The sequence below is a fragment of the Amphiprion ocellaris genome, chromosome 13 (genome assembly GCF_022539595.1).
Source record: "Amphiprion ocellaris isolate individual 3 ecotype Okinawa chromosome 13, ASM2253959v1, whole genome shotgun sequence".
NCBI classification, from domain to species: Eukaryota; Metazoa; Chordata; class Actinopteri; family Pomacentridae; genus Amphiprion; species Amphiprion ocellaris.
The window spans coordinates 13,225,829-13,241,734 of record NC_072778.1 but is presented as its reverse complement, the minus strand read 5'-3'; the positions used below and the strand labels follow the sequence as shown (position 1 = coordinate 13,241,734).

Here is a 15,906-nt window from a genome sequence, read left to right as displayed (position 1 = left end):
TCCAGGTAACTACAAACAGAGAAACATGGACAGCACTATCAGGAGGATTTGGCTTTTGCATTTGAAGTGGCAATATTTATTATTTCCAATGCCATGCACATCAGTACATATTTAAAGTGCTCTGCAGAGCCTCTGGACCTTGATTCAGTATTAAAGTGCAGCACATCAGATTTGATAGCAGTGATTTGCTACTGATACATGGATGTTTTGGGGCTAAACTACCATTAGATTGTATTGTATTTCTAAATGTGACACACACACACACACACACACACACACACAGCTCCCTTGGTAATTAATAGGCATTAAATTGTAGATCGGAACTGTTCCCAGTGACATCCTGCTCTGCACTGTACTTTTAAGGCTGTTCCTGCTCCTGATTGCCAAGCTTATTTCCTTGATGACTTTGAATGCTCGGTATGATGCGCCTTCACTGTCTTCTATCCTGTTGACTTCCAAACCAAAGTGCTGCAGTAAAAGCCTTTAATTCATCTCGTAGCATTGCAGTTTGCTCTCTTTTTGTTGAAATAGGGAGATTAGGTTTTGTTAGGGGTCGATGGCCTGTCACTTTTTTTATTTAAATTTTGTCTCCTCCATTTTTTGCGGGCCTTTTAGAGCAACATCTGCGTTTTATGAAGCTCTGAGGAGAGGCAGGATGTGTGAGTGTTAATAGCACTTGGCTTTCATAACAATGTCATTTACAACCCAGTTGCTCTCCCATAGACCCCTAAAGGAAAGGAGAGAAAATGACATTCACTGCATATGCATGTGCTGCTAAGTAGCAAGCATACAACGTGTGTATATTTCTTTGTGCCTCAAGGCTTTTCATGCCTTAGAAAGTGCTTTAGGCTATAGAAATAAGCCAAAGTGTTTAGAGGAAATTGCATTAATTACTAAGATGCTTGTAAATTTTTAATCAGTGGAGAAAAAGATCCTCTTTGTCAAATATATCAAACAAGATTTAGGGGGAACATTCTGATTACTAAATGTGGAGCTGAGATTTATGTTACAACCTAAAAATGCATATTACATAGAAAAGTTTTCAATGCCAGTAACTACTGTAATATAATCTCCCTAAATATACTTTTCAAAATAATGACTATCTTTATCATTAGCAATCTATTCAAGAAAAGGCACCAAATTGTTACTTAAAAAGCAGTTACATATTTTTTTCAAAAGGACATAGAGTTTGAATTGGCTTTAATATTACTGTTGCAGTGGACAATCTAATCATGCATTTTTATTTATTTATTTTTTTTATTCATTACCCTCCATTATGTTCTTTGTACCTGGTGCAGACTGTTGTGATTGCATTATTACATTCTGATTGCATATCTTTAAACAAAACCTCCAGCTTATTGCCTTTCCTTGATTGCTGCCATTGCAGTTCCTTGGACCAATCAGTATTCATTCAAACATACATATATACAAGACTGTATAGTGGAAAATAATCTATTTTTTGCTAATTTTTGCCTTTTAGATGATGGTGACTTCATAAAACTGCCTATTTATGCTGCATTGTGTGAAAATTGTGGAATAATATCTCATAAAGTTGAAATTTTATGCTGACATGCTAAGATGTGAAATGATTTTTTTTTTACAGTAGCCCAGATCTGAGATGCTGGTTACAAAGCCATTTCATGTAAGCAGGTGGATTCTGCATTCATTCCGGAAAATGTCATGTCTGTCGCTGTGTGCTCGTTTAGACAGACATGATCAAAAGCTTCTCCATCTGTGCTACCTTTGTCTCACTCTGAACCAGTCCTGTGGACGTTGCTCAGTCATAGTCTGCATTCTTGGGCCGGTATTCACATCTTCTGCACACAGTCGAGACGACTCCTCCACAGTTCCACTCCCTGTATGTGGGTTCAGAAAGCCCACGATACCCTTTACTCACTCATTCCGTCATTTAGCTACTATGTTATCTGTCAGTCTCATCAGATTATACTTTATGAGAGACAGCTCTGGCATATCTGCCCCCGAAAAGCCTGTCTCCAATCTTTAAATATCGATCCCCAGGGCCTTAGCAGAGGTGCCTCTCATGAGTGCAGAAAAGAAGGGAGAAAAACAGATCATTAGTGATTTTAATTAGGTGATCTGTCAAGCTGCGATTGCTAGATGTAAGCGTATGCATTTGGGTCGATCGCAATCCCTCTCACAATCCCTTCTTGTCACCTTGGGCCTCTGGAACGGAGGATGGCTCTTGGTAGGAGTGAAACAAGCAGTCGGGGAGCTCAGAAATATGTCACTGTGTATCTGTGTGGCAGGTTCTTACTTAAGACTGGAGCTGGTGGAAAACGCAACAGTACAGTCGCATAAAAGGATTCTGGAAACTGAGTTGTTCTATTTTCTTTTGTCAAATCATTTTTAAAAGTAATGATATGAATCTTTGTTGTTTTGAACAACATTTTTTATCCAATCTACATGAGACAAATGACAGCAGTGCTCTTTTGTTGAAGCGTACATGTGAATTAAGAACAAACAAAAATTACGGCATTTGAGTTTGAGAGAGAAACTGTAGCATTTTTTGTTGTTATAATGATGCAAAAATGTTCTTGAAAGTTCTTTCCCCAACACAACAAAGTACAGAAGAGCACAGTTATACCAACTCAGACAAATCTTTTTTTCACTCCAGCGTTAAACATCATTACATATTTATAACTCGGCGCCAGATGACAGAGACAGAAAGGGAGAGAGATATGAACCAGGCAGCAACACCACAACTCGTCTGGTGTCTTTCTTTCTGAGATATCTTATTGCACTGTTTAAACCTGCCTTTTATCTAATGTTGCTATAGAAAACCCAATTATACAAGAGCTGCAAATGGACTTTTGATTTAACAATACATAATTTAATTGGCATATTAGACGTGCCCCAAACATCCAGCTCTTGTTTTCCGTGAGAAGCGTTAACGGGACTGCAGTCTTAAGCAGATGTAGATGGAATGCAATACAAGTGAAAGGAAATCGTTGCGAAATGTTTAACTTGGGCTGTTTTAATTAAAACAAAGTGCATCGTTGTTTGTATTTTATTTCTTATATTACTTTATGACAGGTTTGATGTAGTTAAGTCAAATGGAGACCATCTGGGAGGATTATCATCATGAGATCTGTGCGCAATGTATCTGAAAATTAAGCTGGTTTTTAAGATAAAGCTAACTGTCAGGTTTTCTCTTCTTTTTTTCCCCCCTCTCACAGATCCCAGTGAGGGTTTTCACTGCCAGGACGAGTGCCGCATCCTAGGCCACTCTGACCGCTGCTGGATGCCTCGTGTTCCGATCCCGGCACGTGCCAAGTCACCCGAGCACGCCCGTAATGTCATTGCTTTGTCTATTGAGGCCACCACAGTGGATGTGCCACACTATGAGGATGGCACAACCAAGAGGACTTTTGCCACCTTTGGCAAGGATGGGCCTGAAGATGTGGAGCGGGGAGAGATAAAGGGAAAGCGGACTCAGGAGTCTCAGGTGTGTAGCCCTAAGGCTAATGGAGGGGCTGTTCGTGAAGCTGGCAATGGGCGTGAGGCAGCCAGCCCCATCACCTCCCCTGTGCACCTGAAGAGCCCAGTATCCAAGCCGTCATCTGCCTACAACACACTGAAATGCCGCGACGCAGAGCGAATTGCCAACCACAGCCTGCTGCGGCAGCCGGAGGGAAAGGACAGTGAGCCGGCTGTCAGGGAGATCAACACGCTTCTCCACGATGGCCGAGACAAGGAATCCCCCAGCAGCAAGCGCCTGAAGGACATTGTGCTTTAGCGAGTTTCTCTGCGACACACACCAACATGCATACACGCATACAGTGTAAACTCACGTATCGTATATATACCCCGCAATAGCTGTGTGTACACAGAAGGAAATCAGGCTGTGGAAGTAGAGAGACACACCCATTTGCAGTATACAAAATTCAAGAACCAGCTTGGGCTGATAATGACAAACTGTAGTATGCTGCAGCTAGTTGTGTGCTCGAGCCCAGGTAGTGGATGTGGCTTTGTTGTAGTCGCAGTACTTTTTCCTTGTTTGCTTTTTGTTCAGTTTCCTTTCTATCAGTCTGCAACGAGTGGACAGGCAGGTTACTGTTGACCGCGTGGACACGGCCAGTGGAGCTCTCCAGCCCTCGAGCCAAAGCAGGACGCTACATGTTTGGACGCCTGAGGTGCCAGTTCGTACGTACAGTTATGCCTTTTGAACTACTTTTGTATCACAAACTGACATTTGCCTTCTTTGGTTTTGCAGTCTGTTTTAGCTGCCAAAATCGCTCTTTGTTTCTTTGTATAGTGAGCTCCGTCACTGTAATAAACAGCAACAGATATACACAGGATTCATCCAAAAGTATCATCAATTTACTCCTTCAGCAGTTTTCAATACATTCAGGAGAAGAAACGGGAGGCCTCTTGGTCTCATTTGCTCCTCTCCCTGACTAATAAGAGAAACTTTGTCTGCGTATCCCTGAGGACATCCCAGTGTCATCAGACTGTGAGGTCCTTGCAGTATTTATATTTTATCACGGATGGAGCTAAATGAACTCTCGCTATCTGCCAAGCCACTGAACACTGGAAGTGGGACAGACAGACCCTTGTGTTCAAATTGAGCTGTATGAAAAAAAAAGACTTACTGCTTTTGAAATCTCCTGTGCCCAACCTTGATTGTAGCCAGTGGAGCACAAATTAGAACTTTGTGCTTTGGTCTTGTACTTTTTTTGACTTTTGACTATGGGGCTAGGATAGAAGGGATCGTCACTCATGTCTTGCTATGTGAAACTCTGTATAGGGTTTACTATTATCATTTTTAATAACCTGTTGTTATGTGACAATCCCTTTAATGTTTTGTTTCAAGAGAAAAAACAAATAAACATTGGTGTTCAACTGAAGCTACAGTAGCGTTTGTTACACAAACACAAAAATAAAAAAAACATATATGCCAAAATATATTTTATAAATAATTTAAAAATGTATAATGAGAATATTTAATGCTGTGTAGTTATTTTATGAGTAAGTTATACTTGAAATTAACTTGCTTTTGTTCATTTGTCTTTTGCTTTTATATTGAACCTGATTTGTTTTTTTATTTTCAAAATGAACTTGGATTATTTTTTGTTTACTGTGTGATCCCTGGCAACTGTTGACTTGCAGTCTACCTTGTTGTAAAGAGTTTCTTATTGGTCAGTTCTTGTGCCATCCAGTTTCTGTGTGGGCTACTAGAAAATGTAAAAAGACAAAAAAAAGCAACAAAAAAAAGCTATTACAGCACCAACATTAGTGTGTCAGTTCAATGAGCTTAGAGTGAGATAGCAAAAGAAACCAAAAAAGAGACGCAAACAAAACCTTAAAGATTGCAGGATGTTGCTTAATCTTAGTATCTAAGGGAGAGAAAGAACAGCTTCCAGTGTTCTTCAGGCTGTAACAGGGTTCCACCTATTTTATCTGTGCAATAGGTCGGCATTCCTATTGGGCCCAATCAAGTTTAAACACACTTTTTTTCTGCTTCAACCGAGGGCATTTTGATGTGCAGGCTTGCTTTGCTCAGCACTGCTGTCGCCCTGTGCCATCTGTGTTCAGCTGATCTCAAAGATAAGTTTCAGACCACAGTGGTATAAACAGGGCTCTCCCTCCTACAAGCGCCACACAACAGACTGGGTGGAATCATGTTCGAACGAACTAAGGTCTTGGAAGAACCGTGTTGCACATCAGCAATGTGGTTTTATGTTGCTTTGCAGTAAACTATGTACAATGTGGAAAAATATGAATGAACATGGACAAATTGCATACAACAAACTAGATCTTGTAGCTGAATGTTTTGCTGGTCTCACCCATGGCTTCTGGCAACATGAAAATCGGAATAATCACTGAATGTATACAGCAGCTTATAATTAAACTATTAAATGTTCCCTGCTTTGTTTTCTTGTCTTTACTCAAAAAATGTCATGTACATTTAGTGCACCGTTATGTAGATTACGTGAACATACAAAATCATGGAATAACATACGGAGCACTTTAATCAAATCATAGACTAATATTGGCAAAGAGGGCATGTTGATAACAGAAATAAATGTAATTTCTCCATCAAAATTATGACAAAATAAGGACACACTAGCCAAGGTTATATAAACTGATTTCTTAGTTGAGAAAATTAGAAATTTCAGTCAAACTTTAACATTACATTTAATATGCATTGAACCTACAATTAACTCGAATAATCTATACACTAATGTGGGAGGTCAGCACAGTGTCCATCAAGTTTTTTTTAAATGAATTTGGCCTTGCCATAATACATTAACAATCTGTAATATGTGAATGTCTGAGAACAGCACGATAACACATGGACTGATGTCTCTTCTATTTGTCATGATAAAACGGAAATTAACAGTTTCACTTGAGGCTGGCTCCAACTCTGCATTAATATTCCATGCATTCATTGTTGCTCTTTCCCATTATTTCCAAAGCAGACCTTTGGGAATCTTCCAACAAGTGATGTAAGTGTGTGCTAGTGTCTGTTTCTTATAGCAGCGCTCTTTTCATTTGCTAGAGTGGGTCACATGCAGTTTTTGGAGACATTTGCCATCCGTAAATGTCTCTCCGAACACTACAATGTAGACGCTGATCGAGACCACGTAGCCTGTCACTGACACTCACATTCCACTGGCGGTTAATGTGCTTTCTCAGCCAACAGCATGATGTCATTAAACCACCAGATCCTACTTGAAATATTGATTTATTAGTCGACCTTGAGTGGAGAGGTCTAAAAGCTATGAAATAAGTTGAAAGGCAAGACAGCGGCTGATTCTGTCTCTGCGAGTCTACAACACTTTCTATGACATTTTCACTCAATAAAGCCTCCACTTTTCACCTCCCCCCACAGACAGCAGATCTTTCTCTTGAGTAAGTTTGTATGGATTGATAAAGAGAGGGAGAGTATAGATGTAGAACAGGACACATTCCAGCGCCACGGAAAGAGAAGGAAGCAAACAAGCGAAGGGAAAACACACAGCTGCCACACAGCTGCCCTCTATGATAAGAAAAAGAGGTTGGCTTCATTTCTATAATTAATTTGCCATTCCCTCTATACCCCCTGGTGGAGCCAACATGAAAGCTGGTCTGAAAGCGCTCTTGCTAACACATCCATTAGTCTATAAGGAGGATCTTGTTTCTTCCAGCTAAGTTCTCTTCTCGTGGGCAATACCACTATTCAAACCCTGCCCCACTCATATGAATTACTCATGCCCTTTCAGCAGTGTTTAGACCCCTGGGTCTCCATAACAATCCCGCCTGAACCAGAGGTACAATCCTGACGGCAACTGAAGGGCAAAGTATGCATTTTAAAACCCATTTTAGAGAAACCGGTCTCATTATCATTAACCTGAAAAATTGATTTAGCAGTACAATAACCCAATAATTCTTTCTAAAACATATATGTAAAAAACTTTGTCTTCTGTGTCACTCCAGTGTCCCTGTTGGTCAAACCTTATTTGCAATGCAGGAACTCCCCAAACTGATGCTTGTCCACGCATATTTAATTACTCCTGATTCATGGTGGTCATGTAGAATATTCTCCATTATGGTGAGATTTATATCAAAGGTTACCAGGACACACATCCTATTAACATCCTATTAATGTTCCAATTATCATTTTGCAAAATGGTAAGAGAGGGGGAATCAGAGAACAATTAAAATGATTTATTTCTAACATAGACATGCATTGAAAAAGAGCAGGAGGAGAGCCTGCAGCCTCGCATTCCTTCAATACAAAACAGTTTGTCGCCTGTTCTTTTGAGTGAAACCCACCCTAAACCATCCCCCAACCACTGATTGCTCTCGCTCTAGTGACCTCATTCTATCAAAGGGGCTTGCAGCTGCTCCTGCCTCATTATGACCCACTACTCCATTCACTAACCTCCAGTGGAAGTTAGGGTTAACTAACAACATGTCAGACACACTAAAGTAACGCCTTGAACGGAAGCCTGTTGCAATCTGTGAGCAGCACAGTCAAAAAAGATAAAATACTACAATTAATCCACGTTGTCTTATTGGGGCATTTGTGTGAGGGTGTTGTTTTGTCTATAGCTGCAGATTAATTAGTCGATTTGGTGCTTTCTAAAGTTGCTTTAAAATCTAGCGAGACCATTTAAAGGGCGTATATTACAATGACTGCAACTGCAAATACGGTGTCTGAAGATTATAGTTTTCTCTCTGTGGTCCTTTGCAGTTTGCCAAATTCATTTTCTTTCAGGCATGCAAATGAGACACTGACTCTAGGTACTTTAGGCTCACATCTCTTCTCTAATTTTCTCCCACTGAAAAGCAGGTGAAGTGGTCAAGACTTCTGACGCACAAGATAAAGAAGTTCAGACTAAGAAGAAAGAAAAGTTTTTACTTTGACAGCTAATCTTTGTTACTCCCACTCGCAAATCCACTTGCAAATTTAAAACTATTAATTGTCTTCAAAGAAAAGTGGTATGATTTTATTAGTCCGTGGGCAGTTTCCTCAATCGAGTATTTTTAAATGCCTCTATAGGCCATTTAGCAAACAGATAATGGTTTGCTCCTCGGATCCACACCTATAAGCAAGATGATTATCATCACTACGGGAGAGAAATCAAATCAGCCTAATGCTGAGTTCACCTCGCCTCGTATGTGCCCTCACACCACATCTGCACAGCTGTCAATCTGGGCCTGGATGGAGATTTGAGGTCCTTGGTGGATTCTGGTTTGCACTGCACTCTGAATGACAAGTTGGCTGTTCAGGTCTTGCTGCAGACAGAATCATTTGAAAGCGGTGAGCTCTTAGAATGGGATATTAGCACAGAGACTAGTGTGTGGCCTGACAAAGTTGTAGAAATTATGAGGATTCTCTCTTGGTCAAAAGGCAAGGGTATCTCGGCAAGAAGAATGAGCTTTTGTTATAGCTTTATATTGTATTGAGGAGGTTAGTCTTTGTCACAGTGAGAAGGCGACTGGTCATTGCTATCAGTAAGACTGATTACCCTCTCCATCTCCCCACCACAACTACATATCTAATAGGCCTGGCCAGTAGCCACTTCCTTTTGTGGTAGTCACAATGGAACTTTGATCACCACTGAAATGAGCGGCTCAAACAATAGTCTACACTCAGTGAACACAACTGAGCCCTCAGTGAGATGGGGCGCAGCGTCTGCCACATTCCCCCAGCAAGCTTTAATTGGAAGTGATGCTAGACAGATCATATCATAACCATTAGTGATGCCCTGATAAAACTGACCTGGGAGCTGCTCTATAAAGCCTCTTTGTCTGAAAAGGGTCCGATGAGCCCCAGGACCCGTCAGGCTGCCATCTCCAGCAGCAATCGCAGCCTGACCTCAGTCACCTCTCTCAGCCCTTAATGCCCAGGATGCTGGCTCTGGGGCTGTGGAACAGGGGCAGTTGACCTCCCCCTCTCTAGAGGATGAAAACGCTGATAGCGGGGACTAGAAATTAAAGACTGTGGCCTTTGAAAGCCTCCATTATTGTCAGCGGGAGCACAGCAATGAATCTCAGCAGCCTCTCCATGGACATGCATTATCGGAGGGGTGATTATTTGACCCAAACTCTCTGCTTGCCAATGATTTATTTTAGCCTGGCACAGGTACATTCTCTGACCTCTCTGCCCTCCTGGAGTGACACAAAACGCTGGAATTTTGTTGAACTTTGAATCATAATTGGAATAAATGCTCTGGGAATCTTTAGGAAGCATTTGTAATCCATTTTTTAGTCCATCTCAAGCAGTTTTTCTGTCTCTGTGGGATGATGCCTTTTACAGGAATATACTGGGGGCTAAAAAGATTGGATCAATTGTTCCTCTGCTACAGTAATTCAGAAAGATGGATTGCAGTCCAAAGTGAGACCAAAATGTGCTGTGAAAAGCTAAAACCAAAGGAGCATGTCACTTCAAATGTCACTACGCGTGGTTAAAACTACTCTCCTGTCTGGTTGCTTGCAGTCAAGAGAGCAGTTTTCTAAAATATGCAATAACTTCAGAAAACCTTTGCAGGAGTGAGAGGTCTTTGTTTTCTCAAGTGTTACTAGCTGTTGTTCTGTTTCTTGTGATCTTCAGTCACTAAGCTTCTTTTTACACAAGACATAAACCGAGTCTTTTCAAATACTGAGACACCTTTTTCTTTGCATCTGTGTGACTTCACTTAACTTGGCCTGCTTTATTGATAATTTACTATAGATCTGATGACATATTGATTTAAACCTCTTTGTTTTTCTGCTACTACGCAACGTAAAGTTTAAGGCAATCTGCACAGTTTACACGGTTCAGTGCTCATTTCTTGGCCCTCTGGTTTTAAATGGATTGCCAGGGGAAGTAATGCTCCCATTGTGTGCAGGTAAAGGAGAATGCAACACTGAAACTAATCTTGTGGTAGCTATGCCTGCAAAGCTCAATACTCTGCAAGCAGTTAGCTAATGGTGAATGAAAATGAGAGCCTTAGAGCCATCACGCAGCAGTTTTTGCAGTGTGTCTGCCACTGTTGGCTCCAGTCGGCCCTCGTCAGCAGTCTTTTGGCAAATTTCAACAAGTTGGACTAAATTGTCAGTCGATGAAAGAGAGATGTCTTACTGGCTGTTGTGATTTCGCCCATTAGCTGTCATTTCTCCTCATTTGTGTGTCTGCCTTTTCCTTCAGTGTGAGACAAGCAAAAAAAAAAAAAGAAAGAAAACCAGCCAGTTGTGACTTTTCTGACTATTTAGTTGGCACTGGCTTCCTGACCATAAACAGACTGATATATTTCGAATTGGACGAGTAACTTGTTTAGTATGTTTTATTACTATGAGTTTTTAATAGTGAGTAGATGTTTCTGATTAGTTGCATTTTTATTTCCTCTCACACTGGAGCAAAACATGTGTACATGTTAGCTGTCAGCTGGTCACTGGCTATTTTCTTTGAGGATTTAACAAGACAATGGCAAGTCTGCCTTTGTCAACATTAGCTCTTTGAGGTCAGCTGTCAGATGTGTTCAGTGGCCCTAGATGAATAACTTCTGTCATGTTTAAGAAACTTGCAACTGGGAACTTGGGACAGAAACTACCAGAACATGAATTTCAACTACTCTGGCTGTCAGTTGTACCACAAAAATATACTGCAAAAAGATTGAACGCATGCACAAAGGATAATTTCATTCCTCAGCCCTTTTTCCGTTCTCAACAGAAGACACTTCAGTTGCAAGAAGGACAATAGAAAGGTGCCCTTCAGTGATAGAACTTAAATGTCATATAACATATGGTTAAACAGAGTGATTGCTCTTTTTTTTTTTTTACTGTGACCTTGCTTATCTGTTAAGAATGCTTTTTTCAACTTCTGTACTACCTACCTTCAGCACTGAGAATTACAGATGTTTCAGAAAGTATTCAGACCCCTTTACTTATTGCTTATTTCATGGTGTTGTACTTTGAAATGAATAAAATTGACATTTCATCCAAATCAATCTACACTCAGTAACCCATAATGACACAGTGAAAACATGTTTTTAGAAAAATTTGCAAATGTATTAAAAACCAAAATCTCGCATTTACAAAAAATATTCATACCCCTTGCTTTCACACTCCAAATTAGGGTCACTTGTGTCCTGGTCCTATAATAATCTTTCAGATATTTGTGAAACTTTATCACATTCCATCTGCTGCAAATTGAAAAAGGACTGGATATAGTTTATAAAAGAAGACACTTTAAAATACGATAAAGTGCACACAAAGTAAACGGGTCTGAATATTTCCTGAAGCAAGTAGATGCTGACTTTCCAATTGCACCGCAGGCCTGCTTATACTCAGTTCCCAATCTATTGTGTGGCTCACACAAAACAGAAAAGCATAAGTTGCTTAAAGAAAGATATACTGCATTTCCCTGCTGCCAGGGCAAACAAAAAGATTTTAACAGTATTATAGATAAAAGGCTGGCAGCTGGAATACAGAAGCCACTTGTTTTGTCCTGCATGTCACCTAATTAACTTTCTTGTGATGTCCTATTGTGACAGAACAAGTCTTTTTCTATGAGCCGTAGCAAAGAACAACAGTAAGTAACATCTGGTAATTATTTTTATGAATTACTCATGATTGTTTTTGTTGTAAACACAAACCTACACTTATTTACCACAATATTAAAACCACAGACAGGTAAAGTGAATAACATTGCTTATCTCATTACAATACCACCTGAGGAGCCATGAGATATGGAGATTAGGCAGCAAGTGAACAGACAGATCTTGAAGCTGATATGTTGGAAGCAAGAAAAATGACCAACGATAAGAACTTGAGCGATTTTGACAAGGGCCAAACTCTGATGCAGAGACAACTGGGTCAGAGCATCTCCAAAACAGCAGGTCTTGTGCTGTGCTCCCAGTATGCAGTGGTTCACACCTGCCAAAAGTGGTCCAAGGAAGGGTAGAATCATGGCGCTCAAGGCTCATGTGAGAAGTGAAGACCAGCCAGTGTGATCTGATCCCACAGATGAAATATTGTAACACAAATTGCTGAAACACTATGAAAGAAAGGTGTGAAAACACACAGTGCATCACAGTTTGCACCTACAGTGGGCACATAAGCATCAGAGCTGGACCATGGAGGGATGAGAAAAGGTGGTCTGGTCAGATTAATCACCTTTTCTTTCACATCTTGTGGAAGACTGTGTGCATATGTACTGTTTACCTGGGGAAAAGATGGCAGCAGGATGCACTATGAGAAGATGGCAGACCGGCAGTGGTGGTGAGATGCTCTGGGCAATGTTCCGCCAGGAAACCTTGGGTCCTGGCGCTAATGTGAAGGTTCCTTTGACGTGTACCTAAGCACCGATGTTGACCAGACTACATCCCTTCATGGCAACAGTATACTCTAATTGCAGAGGTGTCATTTAGCAGAATAATGCACTTTGCCACACTGAAAAAAAAAAAAACAGCTCAAGATGTTGACTTCAAATATCCAAGATCTTAATCACATCAAGAAACTGTGGGATGTGCTGGAAAAACAAGTCCAATCCATGGAGGCCCCACATGCAACTTACAGGAATTAAAGGACCTATTGCAATTGTTAATTTGCCTGATGCCATAGGAGACATCCTGTGGAGTTCATACTTCAAGTAATCTGTTTTGGAGGACGACTCACACAGTATTAGGTTTTTGGTGTTAATGCAGCTGATGGGTGAATATGTATGACCAACAAAACCAGTGGAGACTGATGCTTAACTACCCTACCACAGCATTTCAAATAATAATATGAATCACATATTGGAGAAATTTTAACATAAGTTGATGTTGTGAAAGTAAAGTTAACCACGAACTCTTAGGTTATCATTTATTATCTGCTAGTAAATTTTATGTAAATGTATCTTTGTTGTTCTAAAACTAATCAGTGTTAGTAGAATAACTTTGCTGTATATAGCTTAATTATAGAGGAGTTACCTTGAGTCAAAAAGGTTACGGTTGGAGGTCAGCCAGAGAAGACAAGTTTACACCCCTAAAAGGTTTTTGTCTCTCCAAAGATGGTCTCAGGTTTCTAACATGGTATGGACACTATGCCATAACGTTTAAACGTTTTATAAATGCAGTTACATTGGACTTGGACCTGAGGGGACAGATGAGTGAAGTCTCTACCTCCTTGTTGAGTAAGGTCTTCCCCGCTGGAATGATGTACTTTCATTTTCCATATGGTTGACAATAATAAATAAACAGTAAACTCAGCAGTGTTATTAGTCTTAGTCTTATTCAAGGGTAGAACCTGGGGCCATAAAATGTCCTCGACAATGTATTATACTGCATGGTATTCATATAGGTCCCCTGTAAACACAGACAAAAATTGTTATTATAACCATGCAATTTTCAGTCAGCTCTGTTTTTGTGTCAGTCTTTGGTTAAATTGATGGACGATTGTGAGTTCAGTTAAATGCTATCAAGGTGATTCACTTTTCCTGCTTCAAGTCACTTTTGACTTTTTCCCTGTTTCACTTAAACGTGCGTTCTGAGAGAAACCTTGAGGACTCATTAAAACTTTGGCTTCACTCAGATAAACAAAAACAACAAACTTAAAAGTTCCCAATGGTTTAACACTTGTATATTTTAAAGGCCACTCTTTGTAGAAAGTTAAGTTTCAGGGTCCAAGCAGCTCGTTTGATCCCACGACCAACACGAACGTCATCAAATGCTAATGAGTGTTTGTTTCCTCCAGCAAGTGGTCAATCAAATATGATGGAGCCTCATCAGCTTATTCATATTTTCAGTATGCATAAATGCATAAACACACAGTGTGCATACATTATGTACATACATACTTACACAAAATGGGAATCAAATTATCAGACAAATTAAGAACATTATATGCAAATAAAATGTTGTGGATATATGCATATATTTACACAAGACTTCTGCAAATAAATACCATTGTACTCGTAAGAGGCAGTGACAAAAAAGAGCTGAATGGATTTCTCCATTCTGCAGAGAAGAATGAGAGATTACTCAGTGAGCTGAAATTGGAACAGTGTGTAGAGTGCATGCTACTTATTGTTCTCTATGTTATTTAAATCCCTGAACAAAAGTGAATGGATCGCCTGAAGCTTTGACTACAGGTGTGTGTAGCTTCTCGTGCAGCTGGTGGAAGAAATTTGCACACAGTTTTTGTGGAGCCTAAGTTGTAGAAATTGTTCGAAACAGATTTATCCTCAACACAAAAGGTGAACATTAAATAGTGGCTGGAACAAAGCATTAGAATAGAAAGAGTGCGCGCTAGCCATCATGGCGAGTAGCTGCATCATCACAAATGCATCTTCACAGATTTCTTGTGGGTGGTTTATGTAATTTGTTACTCGACACCAGGATAGTCAGCACAGCAGTGTATACAGTGTACGTCCATGCTGTGGTATTGTGTTGGTAAATTTCTCTCCAACATATAATAGCTGAAGATTTACCAACACTTGTGGCCTTTCTCTAGATCTACAATACCAGCAAGGCATCTTCATGTGCAACATTCTGCTCGTCATTCTTTTTGTTGTGCATGTTTAATGTTCCCCACAGCTTCATTTAAAAGTCCTAGCTTCAGTGTTCAGTCTTCAATCTGATAAAAGTCTTTCTTTCCTCTTTGGAAACTTGTATTCTGCTCCATCCAATGCAGCAGAGTCTCTCAATGCAATGCTTTTAGAAGTCACAGAACACCCTGGGGAGTAAGTGTCTTTGTTTAATGTGACCTCATGAAGAATAAGTAGCCTGGTGTGAGGTTTTCCCTCGAAACACTTCAACAATGGAAGACCTGGGCGATACCACCAACACTGCAGGAAAGGGAGAGGGGGTTAAAGCTACCGGGGATTCACTGGGAGAAACTATGAGTGTAAGGAGCTCTCCTCCCCCGTCTCTAGTGGTTCTTTTGGCCTCACACCCTGACTCACTTGGGAACTTATTCTCAGATTCAACAGGGATGCTTTTAATGAAGCTGCACCTCAATTTCCAAAGCAAACTAGCATTTTTATGGAACAGTGTGCCACCATTATGGAAGGTCCTTAAGGGATTTAGTCAAGTCTGTATTACAGCTTCAGTGGTGCAGTTCATCAAGTCCCTAGATAAGCAGAGTAGAATATAGCAGCATAAAAGGGAATGTTATCTGTAATGGCTATGAGAATATACCTAATTTCTGTTGTGAGTAGCAAACCCATTGGTTGGACCATTAGACCAGTGTTTTCACAAGGGCCAACATTCTTTGTCTGAGACAGATTTGCTGCCATTTGCTTCATGATAGTTAGAGATGTTACTGAATGTTTTCCAATGCATTTGGAGACAGTAATTGAGATAGCATTTAAAAAAAACAAACATTTGTTTTTGCTACCCTATATTGCCAAAATGTTATGTTCTATTCCGACAAAATTCTTTTCAGCTTGTAGAGTAACAATCTGTCAGTCAACATGACTTTTTGATAATTGAT

At 40.2% G+C, this 15,906-nt stretch overlaps 1 protein-coding gene across 8 annotated transcripts in view; it reads left to right on the top strand.

Moving 5' to 3' along the window:
* The window catches only part of pcdh19 (protocadherin 19), a 56,111-nt gene extending 50,227 nt beyond the window's left edge, over positions 1-5,884 (top strand). For all 8 annotated transcript variants that reach the window (XM_055016639.1, XM_035949277.2, XM_055016638.1 and 5 more), the window contains exon 5: positions 3,198-5,884. In XM_055016639.1, coding sequence (XP_054872614.1) covers positions 3,198-3,757 — 560 coding nt within the window. In that variant the 3' untranslated portion in view covers positions 3,758-5,884. The remainder of the gene's footprint in view (positions 1-3,197) is intronic.
* Positions 5,885-15,906: the final 10,022 nt, after the last annotated feature.